The 22325-nt window shown below is 42.9% G+C and overlaps 1 protein-coding gene and 2 long non-coding RNA genes across 5 annotated transcripts in view; 2 read left to right on the forward strand and 1 right to left on the reverse strand.

Moving 5' to 3' along the window:
* Nucleotides 1-3991: 3991 nt before the first annotated feature.
* LOC310833859 overlaps nt 3992-22325 on the forward strand; it is a 110763-nt gene continuing 92429 nt past the window's right edge. Inside the window, exon 1 of the long non-coding RNA XR_014558968.1 lies at nt 3992-4195. This is a non-coding gene — a long non-coding RNA (uncharacterized lncRNA). The remainder of the gene's footprint in view (nt 4196-22325) is intronic.
* LOC310832998 (transcription factor 15-like) lies at nt 5367-12494 on the reverse strand. Of its 3 annotated transcripts, none has more exons than XM_083715358.1 (3): nt 11790-12494; nt 10792-10893; nt 5367-9752 (listed from the first exon to the last, which is right to left on the reverse strand). In XM_083715358.1, exons 1-2 carry the CDS (start codon nt 12273-12275, stop codon nt 10861-10863), a joined length of 519 nt encoding a protein of 172 aa, XP_083571484.1. In that variant the 5' UTR covers nt 12276-12494; the 3' UTR covers nt 5367-9752; nt 10792-10860. The 3 variants fall into 3 exon arrangements, with proteins under 3 accessions (XP_083571484.1, XP_083571483.1, XP_083571485.1); XM_083715357.1 differs by having other exon boundaries at nt 10796-10893; nt 11790-12406; XM_083715359.1 differs by having other exon boundaries at nt 10796-10893; nt 11591-12406.
* On the forward strand, nt 11822-21230 carry LOC310833686. The gene is made up of 5 exons (XR_014558879.1): nt 11822-12276; nt 16071-16170; nt 17848-18577; nt 18958-19489; nt 19619-21230. It is a non-coding gene; the product is annotated as an uncharacterized lncRNA (long non-coding RNA).

Here is a 22325-nt window from a genome sequence, read left to right on the forward strand (position 1 = left end):
GGAGCAGGCACAACCTTTATTCCAAGAGTTGCTAACATTACTGGTCTCCGCTGTCATCTCAGACTGGAGACTGTTGATATGGATGATGGAAGGCACTAATACAGCAGAGTCATATAACCTATTCATCCTCGTATAATATATGTGTCCTCTGTTCATGCATGATGCAGGTGAATCACTTTGCTGCAGGGCTCCCCTCCCCTGCCCCAGAACCTCTTTTTCTGGAAAAATAGCACTGCTTTGAAGTCTTCTTATTTCTGCTTCTGTTTCTCCATCATTGGCTGAGCAAGATCCAGCTGCTCAGCTCCATTCCCTTGCTTCAGGGAACAGAAGTCCAGCAACTTCATCAGCAAGGGAAAACTTGCCTCCATCTTGAGTTGAGCAAATTCCAGCTGCTCTGTCCTATATCTTTCCCTCAGAGGTTATCAGCAGGCTCTGACCAAGGATAAGAACACAACAAGAGATCTGAACTTGTTGGATAGCAAACATTTGTTCTATCATAGGAATACCATGTTACTCCCGCTGTTGGAACAAGATTTGATTTTTTTCTTCTTTTTTTTACTGTGGGAATCTTCTGTAAGCTGCTTTGAAAGTCTGCTGGGGCTATAAAGTGGTAAAGATAAAGAGAGATGGGCTATTGTCCTCCTTTGGATCTCTATACACCTGGGATTTCAACTGCCCACATCAATTAAAGGTAAAGGTAAAGGGACCCCTGACCATTAGGTCGCGGATGACTCTGGGGTTGCGGCGCTCATCTCGCTTTATTGGCTGAGGGAGCTGGCGTACAGCTTCCAGATCATGTGGCCAGCATGACTAAGCCACTTCTGGTGAACCAGAGCAGCACACGGAAATGCTGTTTACCTTCCTGCCAGAGCAGTACCTATTTATCTACTTGCACTTGATGTGTTTTCGAACTGCTAGGTTGGCAGGAGCAGGGACTGAGCAACGGGAGCTCACCCCGTCGTGGGGATTCGAACCGCAAACATTCTGATCAGCAAGCCCTAGACTCTGTGGTTTAGACCACAGCGCCACCCGCATCCCTATACACCTATACATCTCTATATACCCAGGATCTCTATACACCTGGGATTTCAACTGCCCACATCAGCTAAACCCCTTTGGAAAAAACCCTAAAAGATAAAATAGGCATGGTTGAAAGTGTGTCAGTAGCAGACGGTCTGCTTCATGCAGATGCTAATCTTCTTAGAACAATGCTTATGCAGTTTCCTTCTCAAACAGCTACAAATAAGGGATGGTATAAACCTGCTTCAGGCATCTTTACAGGCCCAGAGCACTCTTCCTTCGTAAATGTTGTCCTGGCAACCTGAATTTATAATCTCACACAAAGTGTTATCTATAAGACTTGACACAAAATTTAATTTTAGAATACGTCTGTGATAATTTGAAGTGCTGCATTTTATTTTTTTAATAGCATGATTTATTTTTCAGGTAAGGCTACCCAGTTGAAACCTTGACAACAATTGATTAAAACTTTAGCTACACACTTATTGAATCACAGCACAAAGCAATTTTTAGAGGAACTAAATATATGAGCTCCCAATGGAAATTATCGTTCAGGACTTTTGTAAAGTTCAAATATCCAGAAATTCTCGATTCCTTTTATTCATATATTGATTAGCTTTTGGTTGAATCAGGCATGAATCTTCTCTGGACTGTTTGTAATGACCTTAGAAGGCTAGCACACATCACCTGTTTATATAGAACTATATTTTCACCCTCTATTTATAACTCTCCAGACTTGAACAAAGTATTGGACTACTACTGACCTTTGCTGGGTCACACCTGTGTAGATCTCTGAGCAATATCCAGTTTGGTGCTATAATCCACTAGAGTCTGACCTTTCAGAAAGACCAAACATATAACCCCAATATTAAGAAGCACAGAACCAAAGAAAATAGATTATCAGGACCCCGAGTATGGAACCAGAAGACCTCCATGTAATGCATAAGTAACAAAGCAGCATTTCAGTTTTCAGTGTGAATAAATTTAATATTCACTTCCATTCACATTTTTAAATGTCAGAATAGTACTCAAATTAATGGGTTAGACATCTATATTTCCTAACAGAGCTTTCAAAACTTTTCATGTTGGTGTCACACTTCTTCTGCATCATTTCTCAACGCAATAATTCAGTTTTACTAGCAAAACAGAGGTTAAACTAACCCCTTTCCAGCCCCGGGAGGAGCATAGGTAGCGTTTGCGTGGCACACCTACAACATTTCAGCTGACACACTAACAGGTCGCGACACACATTTTGGAAAGCTCTGTCTGTGAAGTAGAGGAATTAAAGAGTCCTGCAGGTGCTAGTTGGAGTTAATTGTTAGGTGCCTACAGATTTTAGCTCAAATGCCTGAAGGCTGAATTGATATTCTGGCAAGGAAATGGTCCGACTATCTCCTGCTATTCATTTCATTGTCAATCCATATATGTTATGGAGGGAGGTAGAAATAGTTGCACCTGGAAATAAATGGATGCTAATTCTATAACTCTAAATATGACTGAGTTCAGTGGGGGTTTTGAATTTTATTTTCCTCATTTATATCAACCAGAGTTAAAGTGATTACTTTTTTCTGGGTTGTATTTAAAACTAATATAAGCTGGTGTGTATACACACGCACACACCCACCCACCCACCCTGTGTATACTGCAATTTCATCAAAAGTATCAAAGCAGTTTACAACCATTATATATGCAAAATAAAAAGCACAGGTTATTCTTATTTAAACAGATTGCCAATTTACTATTACAGAAAGTGTTTAATCTCACTTGTCTGCATAAGCCTAGATGCAAAGGAAAGTTTTCAGCAAACATTTAAAAGTCAATATTGAAGATGCCTGCTAAATCCCTGCTGGAAGAACCTTCCACAGGACTAGACAAATTACACTAAAAGTTTGGTTTTGTGCTGATGCCACATGAGCCTCACTAACCTGGGACACAACCAGCAACACTCCTACAGATAGATGATCCCAGTGACTGAGCTAGGATATAAGGGTTCAGGCACTCTCTAAGTGACTTGGACCCAAGTTGTAAATTAATACAAAGACTTTGAACTTGGCTTGGTAGCAGATGGACCGCCAGTCAGGCCCAGGCAGAGGGGGTGGCCAGCTGTGTACACTTGCCCTGGGCCTTGGAGGGCTAAACCAGCTGTGGAGTGGGGTGCTGCCAGGGACCGGCTGCTTTTTCTTCTTTGAGCTTATAACTTTACTCTTAAGAAGACTCCTGCCCCAGGCCTCAGACAAGCTCTGCACGGTCCTGCAGCCAGTGCAGATGTTTTAACAATGGTGTCTCACCAGAGCTCAGATGTCCTTTGAACCCAATCACCCCACCAACCATGAAACATTCATGGATCCCCTTGGATTAATGGATCCACTTGTGGATTAATTTCCACAGATCTAATTTCTCCTCTAAGAGAAACACAGCAATGTGGCTTGAAGATGAGCAGATTAAGGATATATCCAGGTAGATGTTTGGGTCTCCTAGAAAGGACAAGAATAAGATAACATTAATGTCAGATATAATGTGTTTTCATGTGTCCTGACACCATGATGATCACCATTTCACTGCCACATGTAATTGGCTGATACCAGCTGGTGAAGAAACACAGAATGTTGTGCTATTTGATATGAGTTACTTCAATTAAATTATTAGGCACAGGGAAGCTTAAAAGCTGGCTATTTTGAATGACACATGTATATTTAGTGTCACTTCTAGCCAACGTAGCCATATTCTTCTTCTTCTTCTTCTTCTAGATTTACTTTGCTTTCACATTTTCCACAAATGCACTTTTACATTTGCCCTGATGTATTCATGTTCATCGGCAATACATGTTGCCACTAACACACCTGTCTGACTGGAATGTATTTCATAATGCATTGCTTATTCAAACCCTTTGGGTTGTTTTTTTTTTTTATTGGCCGAAAGCCCATTTGAGTTTGCTGTTCTTCATTCTGAACATATTGTTTCTTTCCTAGGAAGGCTCAGCTTCAAAGTACAAAGCTCTCTTTCAGGTGGAGGAGTCCCAGCTGCCTGATCCCATCTAAACCTGACAGCTGCCTGGCCTTTTCCTCAGGCGAAGTTCTTCTTTTGGCATGGTTGCTCTTTGGTTGACAAGTTCAATAACTACTGCATACGTTTGGATGAATGATGTCGCTGGTTGCCTTGAAGGATATGTCGCCAGGTTTGTAAACAAGAGAATATGCATTAACAGGCAACAGTGGCTTGGATTCTGCTGTGAGAGCAGAAGGTGCTTCTACTAGTACAGGAGAGGTAACCAATTCTATTTCCCACCTGCACCTCTCATGCCCTATCAAAACAAGTCCCAGTACAGGAGTGGAGAACCTGTAGCCTTTCCAGATTTTGATGGGCTACAACTCTCATTGTCCCTGATCATTGGCTTCTTGGCCAGGGCTGATTGGAGTTGGACTCAAATATGCTGGGAAAACCACAGGTTGTCCACCCTTGCTCTACTCGGTAAGGGCACCTTTCAGATAAGTTTTTCAGGTGTTGCAGAGAGCTGCAGTTTGTGTGTAGAAGGACAGGTTGCACCTGTGAAGTGTGTTTTGCTTGGGTTGCAAAATCTTTGGATACCAGTTATCAGCTTTTTGAAATTGTCTTTTCTTGCAAACTCAACTTTGCAAATGTTAATTATGTATCAAAGTGCTTTGTTTTTGTTTTCATGTAAAGGAAATGGATGTCTCTCAACTTAGAAATAAATGTTCTGAATGGCAGTTCGAAAGCACGTCAAAGTGCAAGCAGATAAATAGGTACCGCTCCGGCGGGAAGGTAAACGGCGTTTCGGTGCACTGCTCTGGCTCGCCAAAAGTGGCTTAGTCATGCTGGCCACATGACTCAGAAAAACTGTCTGCGGACAAACGGCTTATAAAGTGAGATGAGCGCCGCAACCCCAGAGTCGTTCGCGACTGGACTTAACTGTCAGGGGTCCTTTACCTTTACCTTTTAAAGGGGGATTTAAATGTAAAATGTATACAAAAATATTGCATCCCCCCCCGGGTTATGTGGCCAGCATGACTAAGCTGCTTCTGCCTCACCTCTTTTTTCCTTTTAGACCTAAAGCAGCCCTCAGAAGGCTACCCAAGTGGTTCCCTTTCTCTGCCAAAAACATATCTACCTGTTTGACTCTTTGAGTGTGCATGCAAATTGGGGGCTAAGCTGGCAGATATGGTCCTCCCCACTTCTTTTATTGAATATCAGGAGTAGAAGATGAGAAACAGCTGCTACATCACTAGCCACTCCTCAATGTTTTAGCATAAGCAACCACCGCCCATTGCTTGGGCGTCTTATCCAAGAGATATTTTTCAACAGCAAAATAAAAATACAGAGGAAAATGGATGTTTAGAATTATTTTAATGTTAAATCTGTCTTACAAAAATACACTTTATTTTAGAAGAAATTTTCAGGCTTTTGTAAACAAACTTGTCTCTTTTACACAGGCATTGTTACTACTGTTCAGCCCAAAGGGCAGTAATAATATTTTTTTCTAAAAAAAAAACCCTGGCTGTTCTTATAAGAGCACAAATGGGCATTTTGAACCATTAGTAGTAGTTAGGTAGTATGTTTAAAAGCTTTTGTTAAAAATATGTTAATGATTTTCCTCTTATCAGTAGCATCAGCCTTGCGAATAAGCCCACAAAGTTTAGTAGCCAATGTTTATTTTATTTTATTTTTTACAAGTCTGACAAGAGGCTATTCCACTATGTTTCCATGCTGGTGATGGAGACATACAACCCTCTTACTTCAAAGTCAGCATGGGAATGCAGGGTTCTGGACAGGCTGGAAGAGGAAGGACAGAGCTGATGAATAGGTTCCTTTTCCTCCAACCCAGCACAGAAACCAAGCAGATTGCTGAGGAGGAATGGCAAGACCTACCACCTCCTGCATGGAATTCTGTGCCCTTGGCTTGCATGACATTCCATGTTGCCACACAAGTTGTAAACTGTAAGGCTGAGTAATGCCTAGGATACCACAGTAAGATTTTATTCCTGAGCATTCTGATTTAACCGGCCCTGGTGTGCTTTAGAATGACATTAACTGCCTTACATAGCAGCCGTACATTGAATAAACAGAGATGCTTGGATTTGAAAATTAGCACATTAAGCAACATCAATATAAAGCATACTTTGTTATGTACATTTTCAAGAGAACTAGGCTTTCCACTTCTATTTTCATACAAGGCATCTTAAAAGTGTAAATTCAAGAGATAGCACCCAATTGAACTGAAACATTTTACAGCATAGTCCGTCTGGATATTCTGCTCCAAAGAATACCCTTTTGCACAGCCCCTCTTCATGACAGTGGGGTTTATTATGCAGGTGAGGGAGTTCCAGCTGTGTGTTGGAGCCTGCATGTCCAGAACAAGCAGTTGGCTTGCAGCAGATAAATGGTGCTCACTTCTTCTTTCTACCCATATGGTTAAAAAAATGCATAAACTATGACAGCATAGTATGTGCACACGTATAGGAACACAGCTACAAGGTTAGTGTGTGGGGTAGTGAACTGCAAATTCAGAGATCCAATGGTGGACACAGAGTCTCAAGGTTAGTATTTGGAAACCCTGACCTCTAAATTGCTGTAACCAACTGTAGGTGGCCAGTTATCACCAAAATAACATTGAAAGAGCCCCAAATCCCAAAAGTGTAAAGGATCCTGGAGTTGTGGGTGTGAAGCAGATGCAGTCTTGCCAATGCAAAGTTGCAACAACCTTGGCAGAAGGTAAATGGCTGCTTAAGAAGAAGTTCACGCGCTTGCGATGCACTATAGGTCTGCTTCAGGGTGGCTGCATCCTACCTGGAGAGGCCTTGGTGTGGGGAAGCATCAGAAGCAGAGCTGCTTATGGACTCGGGAGCCTTAGCTAGAACAACTTGAAGATTAAAGTCTTGCCTCACTATACACTGTAGGATATAGTAATCCCTTGAGTCATATTCATTTGATTGCTGACTTTCATGATCTCACAAACCAAATGCTTAACTTCTGTTAGTAGTTATCAGCATAAATATTCATGCAGGGGCCCAGTAGAAAGAACTGTAAAACTACCCAAATGTTCAGGAGGAGCTATTTAAATATTAGGATTAAGGACAGAGGATGACTTCATTTTAACAGAGTTTGACTGTTCTGTTCCAATCAAGCTTTGCCCATATTGGATTGTCTCTTGCATTGAACATCCGGGCTGCTTGTGCTTTTTCTTAAAGCGAAATTATTTGCAAAATGTATGTCCATCATGCATTTCAAGGACTCAAGTCCCATGCGGGTATTTTTGTACAGTTATATGCATAGTTCTAGGTCCCTGCTCATGTGCTGGTTACTTAAGGAAACCTGGACTGCCCATATATAGATATGACATTACATGTATAATTAAAGGGGTGGGGAATCAAAAAGACTGGGTGGGTGAGCTTAATATATCATCTATCTATATCTATCTACATCTATCTATTTATCTCTATCTATCAATCTATCTATCATCATCTATCTCTATCTATCTATTATCTATCTATCTATCTATCTATCTATATGGGGGGATACTTATAATTCAGATGCTATTTACCTGTTTATGAAAGGATAGTGCGGATGAAGTGTACTGTAATGGAATAGTCTACTGTTTCTGGTAAAAAGAAGAAGACCAGACTATATTTATTCCAATTGTAAAAGACTTTTAAAAAATTAAATAGCATGGGCATCAACTTCTAAGAAGGAGAAAGCCCTTATGTCCCTTTAAGAGCTCTAAAATAGAAAACATTCAGCAAGGGCATTTTCCCCCAACCATTGCAACAGAATAGTGGGGAAATTGGCCTGTTTGGAACACCTGTTTTCTTTAGAATTGACAAAGGGTCATAATCCGGTCCTCCTTTAGAATATGATTATTCTTTCCAAAGCAATTGAAAGATAATTATTAAAAGTGCATGTAACATTTTGAAAATTACAGGAGTGCAATAGAAAATGAAGGAGGGATGTATGCCCAAAATGTGAACAAAATTCATATGAACCAGTCACTAAATAGGACCTTTTCTGACGCTTTTTCTTGTGCCTATGATGACCACTTTGTTATAAATGGGTCAGCAAGAGGCTTGTTAACTGCATGCAGGCCACCTCTACTCAGTCTGAGCTGTGTAGCTTTGTCAGAGGTGTGCAAAATCCCCAAGTCCGCTTAAGGGAAATATAACAGTTGACTTATTATGAGCAAGGAGCTGTCATGGGCACAAGGGGGAAAATGTCCATCAAAACAAGGCACTGACCCCCAGACTGTGAGGAAGAAGTGGAATGTGTTTCATATTCTTTCAAACTGCCTATCAACATACCCTAGCTTAGTAGGTTTTTTAATAAAAAAAAATACACTCTGACATGCTGGTTCATTTTGTCTCCAAAACTGGTAGCTGTATTTAAGCTTCCTGTCAAGAAAAGCCACAGAAATTTGGATGGTTGTGAGTAGGACCACAAAAGTTGCTTCACCGAAGGGGAGAGGTTTACTTAGGGTTAAACCAACCTGTTCTATATTCTTCCTTGACTATAAGCAAAATTTATGATGAAGGGTTTGTGATAGCTAAGAGCAGGCATCCCCAAACTCGGCCCTGCAGCTGTTTTGGGACTACAACTCCCATCATCCCTAGCTAACAGGACCAGTGGTCAGCGATGATGGGAATTGTAGTCCCAAAACAGCTGGAGAGACAAGTTTGGGGATGCCTGGCTAAGAGAATTAAACATTCATCTACATTGTGAAATGTATGCCACAGAGCATTACCTTCATGTGGCTTAACTCAGGGATTAATATATACATATTATTATTATTTTGGAATGCTGAGGAATCATTATTGGAGCATCGTTAATCTTGACTGATTTTCCCAATTTATTTCTTTTTCCTGATTTTTGTATTTATTTATTTATTTATTTGTTTGTTTATTACATTTATAACCCAGCTTTCCTCCAAGATGCTCAGGGTGACCTACAGGGTTCTCCTCCAATCCCCAGTTTATTTTCACAACAACCCTGTGAGGTGGGTTAAACTGAGAAATAGTGACTGGCCCAAGGTCACCTAGCTGAGTAGGATTAATTACTTTTAGATATGAAAGATGAGGCCATATGTTACGGCGACATACCACATTGCGAAAATGTTTTCACACGCGCGCAAGCACACACCTCTTATTCCCGCTCTAAACAATGTATATGTCTACTTAACGAAAGCTTTGTCTGACCATTTTAGAAACCCCTCTACTGTGAACTAATGTTGTTTTGCTTTATTATTCTGCCCGTGTTTGGAAAAGTGGCTTAAAAAACCCTCCCAAAACTTGCTCAGCTTAATTCAAAATAAAGATTGCAGGCTTACATGACGACCAGCAGTCAGATACTGTAGCACCAGTGATAATGTACAGGCACAACTTGCGAGTAACCAAGGAGAGCAGATAAATTTAGAGGGCTCTTGGGAACTTTCCCTGCTCCACACTTCAATGATGAACAAATTTAGAAAGATCCCACACTGTTTCAAGAATTGGCCTGAGTCACTCGACAGCCCTTCTCAAGTTTCAGGCCTAAGTGGAGAACCTCCTCTCAGTTTGGCTGCATCTCCCTCCAGAGCCATTTGGCTAAGCTGATTTGACAGCAGAGCTGTGGTGCAAGTCTGTGGCTGCATTCACATGGCCAAAGATGGGTTTGTTCTGAAGCTGACATCGGGGTGCTTTGCTCATTTCAGTACCATGGGTACAAAGTTACATGACGGCTTCCCTCAGCATCTGCAGTAGAGAGACGATAAAATAGACATGCTTAAGCTACCTTGTGAGAGAGGCGAAGCAAGCGGTTGTAGCACAACAGGTTTTTACTTGTCGCTACACTACATTGTCTTTCTCACACACAGCAAAAAGTGATCTGGCCCTGGACTGACTATGATTGAGAGACACAGGATGGATGTTATTTTGATTCATTTTGAGCAAATCTTGACTGGACAGAGGAAATTCTTGCCCTTTCCCCCTGTGACTGTCTGGGGTGGGGAAAAACTAAATGGTACATTAAATGGACATAAGCATTTAATGGGTTTTGTTTTACTTTGAAAGTAAAAGCGGTGCGTGATCATGGTGGTGTATTTTCACCAGGATAGTAGAGCAGAGGGGGGAAATGTCAGTTCTCTCCTGATCTTCCTCACAGCTACTATTTTTTTTAGAATAAAAACATAATATGCTAAATGCAATTAATTTCTTCTTGTCTGGCCCACGGACTGACAAGAGGAACCACACTGTGTTGATCAAGAAACAAAATGGGTACAACCGCTCTAGCCTTTGGGTATGTGCTTCTCCTGTAATTTGTGTACGATCCTTTAATGCGCAATTTTAGTGGAAATCCTTGAATCTGCTAGCAGAGGCCAATGAGGTTTTGGCTGAAAAAGAGAGAGGGCGGTGTGACATGGCTTAGCCGTCCAATGGTAGCTAGAGGCTGTGAGCCTGGTGCATTATGATAGTCTCCCATTAAGAGGAGACACCGGGTGTTTGACAGCTCAAGTTCCATCATGTGACATAGGTCTAGGAGGCATCAGTATCAGGGCTTGGCTGCTTAGGTTTAGCATTTCTTGCACGAAAATAGCTGCCACACCAGGTGCAACTTTCCCCACCGTGTTCAGTTTCAACTGCAAAAATCCCCTTTGAATAAGCCTCTGGCAATGGAAAACAAAGTGCAGATCAGGGTTAGTCCTCCCCCTCCCCTTTCCCTTTTTTATGTAATTGCATGATTTCAATGTAAACATTATGATATAAGTGGCAGAGAGAGAGAGAGAGAGGTTACCTACAACTGTTCTATAACCAGTCCAGTATTTGTGCAAGCTTCTCTTCTGAATCAATGTCCACAATGCTTTTAAAGAGACAAGTGTTTCTCCCTTTCTCTGTGCTGCAAATAGAATAAAGGCATCCATTATAACGAGGCAGTGCACATAAACCATACATTAAAGTTTTATTTCAGTTCAGTTGTCAGTGGCCATCTCACCCAAATTTTACCTGTTAATATAAAAGGTCCTAGCCACCAAAGCAGAGATAAGCTTCACCTGTGCACTTCACGGTTGGTTGGGGTTTAAACGCCTGAACATTTCAAACACTGACAGTCTCAGTTTTGAAATATGAAATTTATGTATATAAATTCTTTTCAGTGCAAGCTATAAAATAGACCAGGCACAATGAAGCTAAAAGAAAGGGGGGAAATATTCTTTTTTAAAAAAAATATTCTATTGAGGAAGAGAAAGAGAAAAATCTTCATACAGTATGGAACAAAATAAAAGGAAAACACACAAAGGCCCCAAATGTAAACAGGATGTTACACTTGGCAGGTGATGATGCAAATCCCCAAAATAAGAGGGAAATGCAAATTATTTTTCCCAGCTACAACACAAAGCAAACTGCAGCTTTTGCACATTTATTCAAGCAATGCTCACATGAAGGGAGTGAGTTTTTGTAAGGAACATGCTTTAAAAAGAAGGAGTGTGCGCGCACACACACATGGTGCCCGAACAGTTTCAGACAAGGATTGTCTGTTCTGTACATATTTTGGTTCCCCAACTGGACACACTGAGTTAACGAAAGCTCTAGTTCACCTTTCTGATACGTTCCTCAATTTGATGCCAGTTCAGGTGCAGGCTTTAAAGCCGATGACCAGAGCAGAGGCTCACCTTCCTGCAAAATTCTCCCTTGCTACACCTCTGCTGAAAACAACCCCAATCCGTGCAGGCCACAGCTTGCGGTGTATATGTTTGGGGGATGGGGATGTTACTGAGTGCTAGATGCCAGCCTTACCAGCTTCCTCTGGTTGCTCAGGCAGAAGGTACAGATTGGTCTTGGTGCTGTTGCTGTGCCGCCGCCCTGCAGGAGAGGCTGGTATTGCAAGCAGGGCTGCCTGGAAGGCAGCTGTTGCTCCCCCAAGCTCTCGCTCAGTTGCGGTGGCTGCTGCTGCTGCTGCTGCTGTAGGAGCAGCATGTTAGCCAGGTGGGAGATGTAGCTGGAGGCCAGGCGCAAGGTCTCTATCTTGGACAGCTTGCGGTCTGCGGGCTCGGTTGGGATGAGGGTGCGGAGGGTGCTGAAGGCTGTGTTCACGCTGTGGGTTCGGTCCCTCTCCCGGGCATTGGCAGCTTGCCTCTGCTTGCTCAGCCCGCTCAGCCGAGGGCTCTTCCGCTTGCGCTTCCCTTGGGCTCCGGTGGAAGTCAAGGATTTTCCGGAGCTGCTCTCGCTGCTGCCGCTCTCCAGTTCCTCCAGGTCGGATGCAGCACCCCCGCTCGACTTCATGGTGAGCCCAGCAGCCCCTCGGCCCCATCACTTTTATGCACAGCAGCTGCCACATTGCTCCTGTTAGCATCAGCCGCTGCTCTCCCAACTCCCCTCCAGCAGCAGGGTCATTTTTTGAATGGTTGCTCCTTTTAGATCTAGCATATGGTTGCTCTGTAAATAAGGCGAAGGAGGTGGAGCTGCCACCTCAAAGTAGCTGCACAGCTACGCCGGAGCTGTGCACCTGTTTCCCCCTTGTCATGTAAAAATGTGCAAGCTCTCTGGGAAGCTGCAGTGAGCATGTGCAGTGGGGAAATGGAAGCCCTTTCCCCAACCTTTGCCCTCAATTTCAGTAAGTTCACAATTCACAGTGACTACATATTTAAAAGGTTGAAATACTGTACATAGGAAGCTGCAATATACTGAATCAGACTATACTGAGTCCATATAGCTTGGTACAGTGGTACTTCGGGTTACAAACACTTTGGGTTACAGACTCCGCTAACCCGGAAGCAGTACCTTGGGTTAAGAACTTTACCTCAGGATGAGAACAGAAATCGCGCGGCGGCAGCAGGAGGCCCCATTAGCTAAAGCGGTACCTCAGGTTAGGAACGGTTTCAGGTTAAGAATGGACCTCTGGAACGAATTAAGTTCGTAACCAGAGGTACCACTGTATTACCTATAGTGGCTGACAGGGCCTTTCTCCAGGATTTCAAGAAGGAATTATTCCCAGCTGTACTCTGAGGACACCAGGAATTGAACCTGGGACTTTTTGCATGGGAAGCAGATGCTCTACCACTAAGCTACAGTTATTCCCTGGTTTCTACTGTTAGGAAAGACATGCATTTCTGGGACACATTTTTAAAAGTGTATGTGTTACTCTCACATCCAGGTACATTCATGCTTCCCCAAAATTCATATACCTGCTTCCATCCATTTCCACACACAAATACTCTGTGTATCCAGCTTCTTTTCAACAGGCTTTTGAAGGAATAGCTCTAATATAATAATTCACAGATTAGCCTTTTTGTAATACTTTGCAAAGCACTCATAGTACCACTAATATCTTGACTTAAACTGATGGGCATCTTACCTCAGTCATACAGTTTGCATGACTGAGGTTTTAACGTGTCATATCATTGCTATCTATCTATCTATCTATCTATCTCTATCTATCTATCTATCTATCTATCTATCTATCTATCTATCTATCATCTATCATCTATCTATCTATCTATCTATCTATCTATCTATCTATCTATCTATCTAATCTATCTATCTATCTATCTATCTATCTATCATCTATCTATCTATCTATCTATCTATCTATCTATCTATCTATCTATCATCTATCTATCTACCATCTATCATCTCACAATAAGAATATATAAAAGCTAAATGGAACGGAGAGAATTTTTGATGAATAGTTTTAATGTAATTAACTGGTGCATTTGGAATTAACTTAGCACTGTCTATTGATTTTTCCATACCTAAAATAAGGCTGCCATATGTCCAGATTTTTCTGGACATTCAAAGGTGGAATTGACATCTGGGGAGAATTTCCAAAAGGTGGTGCTTTGTTCCAGATTTTATACAGGTCAATCAACAGAGGCACTACTAATATTAAGCATATGCCTTAATTATTTGGGGTTATAAGTTTATCACCCATGTCCTTGAACTACAGCCCTTCATCCCTTGTTGATTTGGACTGTGTTTTCATTCTTTCCAAACTTCATCAGGCAATTCTAGGCCCTGTCAGCCCTCTACTGCCCCAAACTTTCCCTATTGCCAGTCCCCCTGTCCCAGTCATTTTGTCACCTTCCTGTTTACCAAAGGTACCTTTTCGGCAGATGTGTTAAGGGTGTCAAAGCAGGGTTGGCCGATCCCATTTCACCACCTGAAATGGGAAAGTTCTGCTTTCCCACCCCTGCTGCCGAAGCCTTGCTTACCGGGGTCTCACATCATTATCGTCTTCTGGTGAGATCTCAAGCAATCACATGACACTCTTTAGATCTTTGTAAGATCTTTCTCGAAGCTGCTGCTGCTGCATGACCTTGGTGATGCCCCATGGGATTCCTCTGCCTGAGGTGACTGCTTTAGTCCACCTCATAGACAGGCGAGACCTGTGTGAAAGAGATGACTACTCCTTGGGCCTCAAACAAGAGATGTTCAACTTGAAGACGCCTGGGAATGGTAGTTTATCGAGGTCTCCATGTTCAAGGTCCCAGTAGTCCTGGCATCTTACATTTCCTATTATGTTTGAGCCACTAACTTAACTACAGTGGTACCTCAGGTTAAGAACTTAATTCGTTCCAGAGGTCCGTTCTTAACCTGAAACTTTTCTTAACCTGAAGCACTACTTTAGCTAATGGGGCCTCCCGCTGCTGCCGCACCGCCGCCGCACGATTTCTGTTCTCATCCTGAAGCAAAGTTCTTAACCCAAGGTACTATTTCTGGGTTAGTGGAGTCTGTAACCTGAAGCGTACGTAACCCGAGGTACCACTGTATAAGGCTTTCAGATTTAAGCAACCTTCTCTTATGCAGCCCTTTGTTGCTGCTGCTTTGATCGCAAAAAGGTCAACCCATGAGAGAGGAAAAGGGCCTTGGTGAGCACAGCTCAGAAAAAGCCAAAATTATTCATGAGCTGAACTGCAATTCAGAGTGATTTGGGTTCATGCCATTAATTTCCAAGCTGTGGGGGGGTCATTTCTGAATCACCCCCATTCCGAAAATCTGCAATGTCATGCCATGAACTGTTTGCCTCCCGTCTCAAACAACTGGTCCCCAAGATGGGAAGGTGTGTCTTCATGTGCATCATATAGTGCATGCAGCCAGGTCAAGGGTGTCTGGATAAGCACTGCAATGAACTTTTGTATAAACACTGACCAACATGCCAATATAAATGCCTTTCCTGCATATACATAGACCTCTTATCATTTTGAACTGGACAGATGATGGCTGGATGAACTTCTATCACTTTTTCTTCCAAGCACCAGTCATGCATACTTAATATGGACCATTTTTGGCCGTTTTCAAAACATGCCTTCCTCAACCATTTACTTATTAAAAGGTTAGCATTTGCACTCATTCATTATGCATGGCTTTTCCATAAAAAATGACAGCGCCATCACACTTTAAAGCCCCAGAAAGGTCACAGTCCAGGTTTTCCCAGCTGAATCATGTGACTGGCACTCAAACTAATTGCCAGAACTAAATAACCATTTTTACGTGACCCCCCTTCAGAAGATTATTGTCATTGTTTGTCTAAATATTGATCAGCTTTTCCACTCTAGTGTTGAGTTACCAGAGATGCCTCCCTCTTATCACAAATGCAAATGCTCCAAAATGGCCAGCTGCTTTGACATTCTTGGCCTAGAGTGTCATCATGCCATCTTGCAAACATTGCTAATGCCTATTTGTGGTTTCGTGACTGCCACACAATAGTCTCACTATTGCTGTGTGATGCAGTCCTTCAGGCTCAGCATTGATGTTTCATGGTTTAAGCAGAGAAATCCACAGAATTGAACATAGCCAGAAAAACACACTCCACAAATTGTGCTTCTTGTGCAATGCATTCATTATTCACTAATATAATCATTGAAATGACATATTGATAATTGATTTTAGCTAGGCTTCATGTGGCTAATTCCAGGAGAGCAAGGAGGGTTTTAGTTTGTGTTTCTTGAACAGTACTACCCAATGCAACATTGGCCACCTTGTACTTTCTGCCTATTGATGGGCAAAATCTCCTTTGCTTAATTTGGAACCAACTGGTACTGAGAAGCTTTTCATGAGGCTTTCGTTCTTTTCCAACAGTGTGGAGCGCAGCTGTATAGCTACTAGCCAGAGGAAAGCCCCCAAGAGGGAATATGGGAGAAATATACGAGAAGATTACAAGCCAGTAAATTTTCTCTAGGTTTGGAATGTTGTTGCATGCACTCTTAAAGTACCATGTACATGACCATATTGCTCCCTGGGAGTCTCTTTTTAGTTTAAGCTGCCCTGTGCCAGCCATAGCTGAGAGTCTCCTGGAAATCCATCCAGCAATATTCAGACAAATACAGAAAAATAAATCGAAGAACAGTCGACATTTCTTGCCAGATTCCAAGCAATTTCTGTAGTTCTTTATGTATACTTGCAGCATCATGGTCATATCATACCAGTCCTTGTATTTTTTGTAGGATTGCCCTTTGCTGTTTGACATCTGAATCCAGGAAAATGGGTATCACTGAATATTTCCCTCTCTCATAACAAAACCAGCCCAACATCAACACATATAGGTTTCAGGGGTTGGTTTTGTGATAGGGAAATTTAATAAGCACAAGCCAAAATGGCAAGGTGTCAAATTTTATTCTAGCATTTCATACCCTCTAACATTCCTCAGATGAAAGTAGGGACATTTCTCACTCCCCTCCCCGCACAACTGACCCCCCCATTTTTGTTGCCCCCCCCAGCATTTCTTATCAGAAGAAGGCTGAGTGCCACCACCACTACAGCAATGGGACACACCACACACCCCCTCCACCGTCCCTTAATCCCAATTTTATTTTTTATTCTTTTCTTACAAAAAGAAAAACACACAACAAACAGGCATGGTTAGACATGGATGCACAAAGCATTTTAAAACAAGCAAGCAAGCAAGCAAGCAAGCAAACAAACAAACAAACAAACAAACAACTCCAAGACTCCTTGCACTCTGCTCTGCTCCATTTTGCTTCTCATCCAGGGCGGCCCTGCCATCTACCTGCCCCTCAGAATCAGTGCATCCACAGGGCCTTGGCAGCTGGGCCTTGGCAGCTGCAGCCTTCCTTACTCCTTGCCCACTCTCCAGCAGTGACTACAAGCTGCCCAAGGGAGGAGGCTCACATCACCGGCCATGGAGAGGCTCCCTCACAGCCACAGCTGCCGCCACCACCAGCTCTCCGGACAAGCACTGGCACACACTCCTCTCTGAGCTTAGCAGCGGTGGCTCTGGAAGAGGAAATAGGGACACTGTGAGATCAAATTAGGCTTTCATAGTACCAGGACTGTCCCTGGGAAATTGGGACACTTGGAGAGTATGGCATTTTAGGACCTATTTATCATAGAAAGCTTGGAGACCACACCAGCCAGGAAGTTGGACAGAAATTTCATTGTCTCTTTTAAACAGGAACAGCTACAGGAAACCCCTGATTCCACCAAGATACAGCAAATTCCAGCGCCATCTAAGCCCTATGCAGGACATTACAATGCAGCCTTCAGAAGGGGAATGGGAAACCAGGTGGAGGCAATGTGCTATCTCTGCTCCCCTCCCCCCATAATTCCTATTATCCTCAACTTGTGGAGGGTGACTGTGGAAGGTCCCTGCACATTTTAGAACTCTGATTTTCCATTGTTCTCAAAAGCATAGGGAGCCTCCACAGATACTGGAGGCTGCCCCCTGCAGTCAGCTCCCCACTTCCAAGTTAAGGGTAATGGGTACAATGACAGAGAGGTGTCAGAGCTTCCATGCTCATCCCCACTGCACTCCTCATGTGTTTTCTGACCAACCGGCATAATGGCACTTTCCACACACCCTTCCTGAACCTCTTTACTTCTTTTTTTCTGAATTAAGGAAGGGAAACTTGCAGAAGGACTTGAAAGGAGTGAAGCTTTGCAGCTGATACAACAAAGAGCTAATCCAGTGATTAAGGACAAGAAAAGAGACTTAATGATCCTTGTTTTTAACCCCAAGACTGCTTGAAAGTTCATCAGGAAATGGCTAGAGAACTCAGAGAGGCTTGTAAAACATCCAAAACATTGGTGGCTTTAATTGCTTCGTTATTGATTGAGATAACATTTAGGAAGGCGCTGTGGGGAATGAATCGCCTTAAGGAAGGTGTAATAGCTCAGAGCTGGCATTGTTGCTTGCAACTAATAATATAGGCAAGACTAAGTCTGTGCAAATCTCTCATCATTTTACAGGCAACATTTTAATACCCAACTGACAAAGTACAGTCATGGAATTAATAGAAAGAGCCCAAAATTTAATCCGACTCCATGTCATAAGGGCTCTTCCATAATAAAACTTGTTTATTCAGTTTTCATTCTGATTCACCTGCACAAAGCTTGCACCACTCTGTGAGGTCTTTATTGAGCATTGGTTCTCATTGGTTTATGGGCCGGTTGTACAACAACAAGCATTTACCCTGCACTCATTTTGATTTGCTTGTTGGGTGTTTACCTGTCATTTCGGTGTATTTCACCATCACTTTGCTAACCACAAAAGTCTGGGTCTTTTAGACTGGATTTGTCGTGCTATGATGACAAAGCACATTGCTCTACTTGAATTTCATAAACCTACAGTCTGAATGGGGGACGCAGGTGGCGCTGTGGGTTAAAGCCTCAGCGCCTAGGACTTGCCGATCAAAAGGTTGGCGGTTCGAATCCCTGCGGCGGGGTGCGCTCCCGCTGCTCGGTCCCAGCGCCTGCCAACCTAGCAGTTCGAAAGCACCTCCGGGTGCAAGTAGATAAATAGGGACCGCTTACCAGCGGGAAGGTAAAACGGCGTTTCCGTGTGCGGCTCTGGCTCGCCAGAGCAGCGATGTCACGCTGGCCACGTGACCCGGAAGTGTCTCTGGACAGCGCTGGCCCCTGGCCTCTTGAGTGAGATGGGCGCACAACCCCAGAGTCTGTCAAGACTGGCCCGTACGGGCAGGGGTACCTTTACCTTTACCTTTTACAGTCTGAATCCCTCCTGCAAAATAATGACAGTCTGGAGGATAATAATAATAATAATAATAATAATAATAATAAAATAATTAATTTATACCCTGCCCTCCTCAGCCAAGACCGGGCTCAGGGCGGCTAACAACCAATAATAAAACAAGTTGATTGAAATACAACTTAAAAAACAAGATTAAAATACAACATTAAAACATTAAAATGCAGCCTCATCATAGGAGGAAAAAAGAAAGGGGGGGGGGGAATCAAATTGATTCCAAGCCAAAGGCCAGGCGGAACAACTCTGTCTTACAGGCCATGCAGAAAGAAATCAGATCCTACAGGGCCCTGGTCTCATGAAACAGAGCGTTCCACCAGGCCAGAGCCAGTGTTGAAAGGCAAGAACACCAATTCAGTAATCAACACAAAATGGCCCCTGCAGATCACTGTTCTCCTTAAGCAGATAGAAGGGGTTTGAAGAGCTGTGTTAAAAGGGGGAAATGGCTTGGGATTCCTTATACCAAGGATGATAATCCTGTGGCCCTTGTGATGTTGTGAGGCTATAGCTCAGGCATAGGCAAACTCGGTCCTCCGGATGTTTTGGGACTACAATTCCCATTATCCCTGACCACTGGTCCTGTTAGCTAGGGATGATGGGAGTTGTAGTCCCAAAATATCTGGAGGTCTGAGTTTGCCTATGCCTGCTATAGCTGCTTTCATCCCTGACCATATTGATGGAAGTTAGCATCCAGCAACAGAAAGCAAGTGATGGATTCCCCAGTTCTGACGTATATTATGAACCCAGAAAACCCTAAGATTTCATAGGAAGCGTCCTCAAGCCACAGTTTGTGAACCACATAGAGTTAATGACTGGAACAAAAGAAATAACATGTAAAACTAATAATTTCATTTTATGCCTTCATTCAACTGCACCTGAATGCTGAAATTATGAGTCTGGATCCTGCACTTTATAAATTTCTTTCACAACACCAACACTTTGGGATCATCTAAGGCTGCATACGCTAAAAGCACATTCACAACATATCACTCTGCCCCCTCAAGAACTGCAGGAGCTGTAGTTTACCACTCACAGGTGGAATCTACACACATATAAAAAAACGCTGTGAAAAATGCTTTTAAAAAAAAAGTTTTGAAAAATATATTGAATTTGTCATAGCTCACCATCACCATCTAGTGTCACATTTATATATTGCACTTTACAACTTAAAACATTTTATTTGTAGCTGTATAGCCAAGTCCACAGAGAAACAGTTCCTAGGATTTCGTGGGGTGGGGAGGGTGCTTTAAATGACCTTCAAATGCCTGGTGCTAACTCACAGATAATTTCCCAGGCACACGGGTTTATCTACATGTGATTCAAGTTACAAGAAAGGAGATTCTGACATCAGGAATAATTTTCTGATGGCAAGAGTTGTTAAGCAGTGGAACAGACTCCCTTGGAAGGTGGCGGATTCTCCTTCCTAGGAGGTTTTAAGCAGAGGTTGGGTGGCCATCTGACTTGGATGCTTATTTGAGATTCCTGAATTGCAGGGGGCTGGACTAGATGGCCTTTGGGGTCCCTTCCAACTCTACAATTCTATGATTTGATGTGTAACGTTTACAATTTATGAATGGTTGTGCTCTAGCAATGACCTTTGAATTTTAATAGATTAGTTACTGCTTCAAATACTGTACGGACAATTTGAAATACTGTACAGTGGTACCTCGGGTTAAATACCCGAGGTACTACTCAGGTACAGTGTTACAGACTTCAGGTTACAGACTCCACTAACCCAGAAATATCACCTCGGGTTAAGAACTTTGCTTCAGGATGAGAACAGAAATTGTGCTCCGTTGGCGCAGCGGCAGCAGGAGGCCCCATAAGCGAAAGTGGTGCTTCAAGTTAAGAACAGTTTCAGGTTAAGAACAGACCTCTGGAACAACTTAAGTACTTAACCCGAGGTACCACTGTATATAAATTCTAGAAATGAGGCAATTTATTTTTATTGCCTGTTACTTACTGGACACTCAGAAACTACAAAAGGCCAAGCAGAAGTGGTGGCTGTGGTTGTGAATACCTTAAGAATATTAGTTCCTCTTGCCAGTTTTGCACTTGGTTTTCGGGTACTATAAAAGGAAGATCTTCATGCTTTTGATGTATTAAACTGCCTGCTTCCAGAAAACTGGAGTATAGCAAGAGCTTTTATGGATGCACATTTTCAGTGCTCCTTTTCATGTACTTGAAGCGACACTGTGTGAATGCAAAGGAAGCCAATAAAGCATGAAAGAATAATGTAATCCGGTGTATAATTACGAGCCTGCTTCTCTTACGCTTGTGCCCAGGGCAGTCTGCACTGCTCCCTTCCTCTCCCCACTGCTTCCTTGAGTGGCCTCTGCAGAGGTACTCAAAAGGGCTGATCTCTTTTAGGTATTCCACCTTGTTCTGCTTTTGCCTTACACTGAAACAGGCTTTTAATCTAGCTAAATGACTGGAACTGTGACCCTGAGCCTTCGTTCTAATTGAGCTTTTCACCGAATTAGGTCTTCGCTACGCTGGATTGAAATCAGCCCAGGGAGGAACTCCCTTGAAGTCTTGTAAAGACATGCCGAATTTTCAACCCCTGTAATTAGAGCGAAGTCAGGAGCTCAGCATTTATCACTCCATTACGCTACGTAGCTATCCTATTCACGCCAGATACAGGGAGACTGTGAAAGCAGTTATTCCAGCCAGCCATTCTTGCTATCTCTTAAACCCATTGAAGTGGCTACATATGCAGCACACATGAAAAAGGAAGCCTGCCTTTTTTAACTGTGAGAATACAACACACTGTTGTTGTAAGGCAATATTATAAAATGTCCGATAAAAATAGGGACATCCTATTCCATCATCATCATCATCATCATACTAATAATAATATTTATACCCCTCCCATCTGACTGGGTTACCCCAGCCACTCTGGGTGGCTTCTAACACATATAAAAACATAAGAAAACATTAAAGATTAAGAAGCTTCCCTCTCCCATCACAAGTCTTCTAAAGGTTGCATAGCTACTTATCTCCTTGGCTCAGGGGTCTCGTAACTCCATACCCTCCAACATTTCTCCAATGAAAATAGGGGTGTCCTAAGGAAAAGCAGGGCATTCCAGGACGGCTTCTGTAAATCTGGGATTGTTCCTGAAAAATAGGGGCAATTGGAGGGTCTCAGCTCCTGATTCCCATGACCTACCCCTGTAACTTAGCTGGTAACTGTTGGGTCTTCCAGGCCCTGCCCCTTTCCTAGGCCACACCCCCTTTCCCAGGCTGCACCTCTCTCCAGCTCTGCTCTGCTCTCTCCTCGAGCACTTTGCCTGGCTGGCATGTGTCCTTGAACTACTTGCCCGGGTAGATGT

This window comes from Podarcis gaigeae, assembly GCF_964106915.1.
Source record: "Podarcis gaigeae genome assembly, chromosome: 1".
In the NCBI taxonomy this organism is placed as follows: domain Eukaryota; kingdom Metazoa; phylum Chordata; class Lepidosauria; order Squamata; family Lacertidae; genus Podarcis; species Podarcis gaigeae.

What these genes read in the sequence shown, in the direction of transcription:
- LOC310832998 (XM_083715358.1), bottom strand. Translation starts at nt 12,275, where the DNA reads ATGAAGTCGAGCGGGGGTGCTGCATCCGACCTGGAGGAACTGGAGAGC. An exon ending in TGAGCAACCAGAGGAAGCTG is followed by an intron (nt 10,894 to 11,789) that starts GTAAGGCTGGCA and finishes TTCTATTTGCAG; the next exon opens with CACAGAGAAAGGGAGAAACA.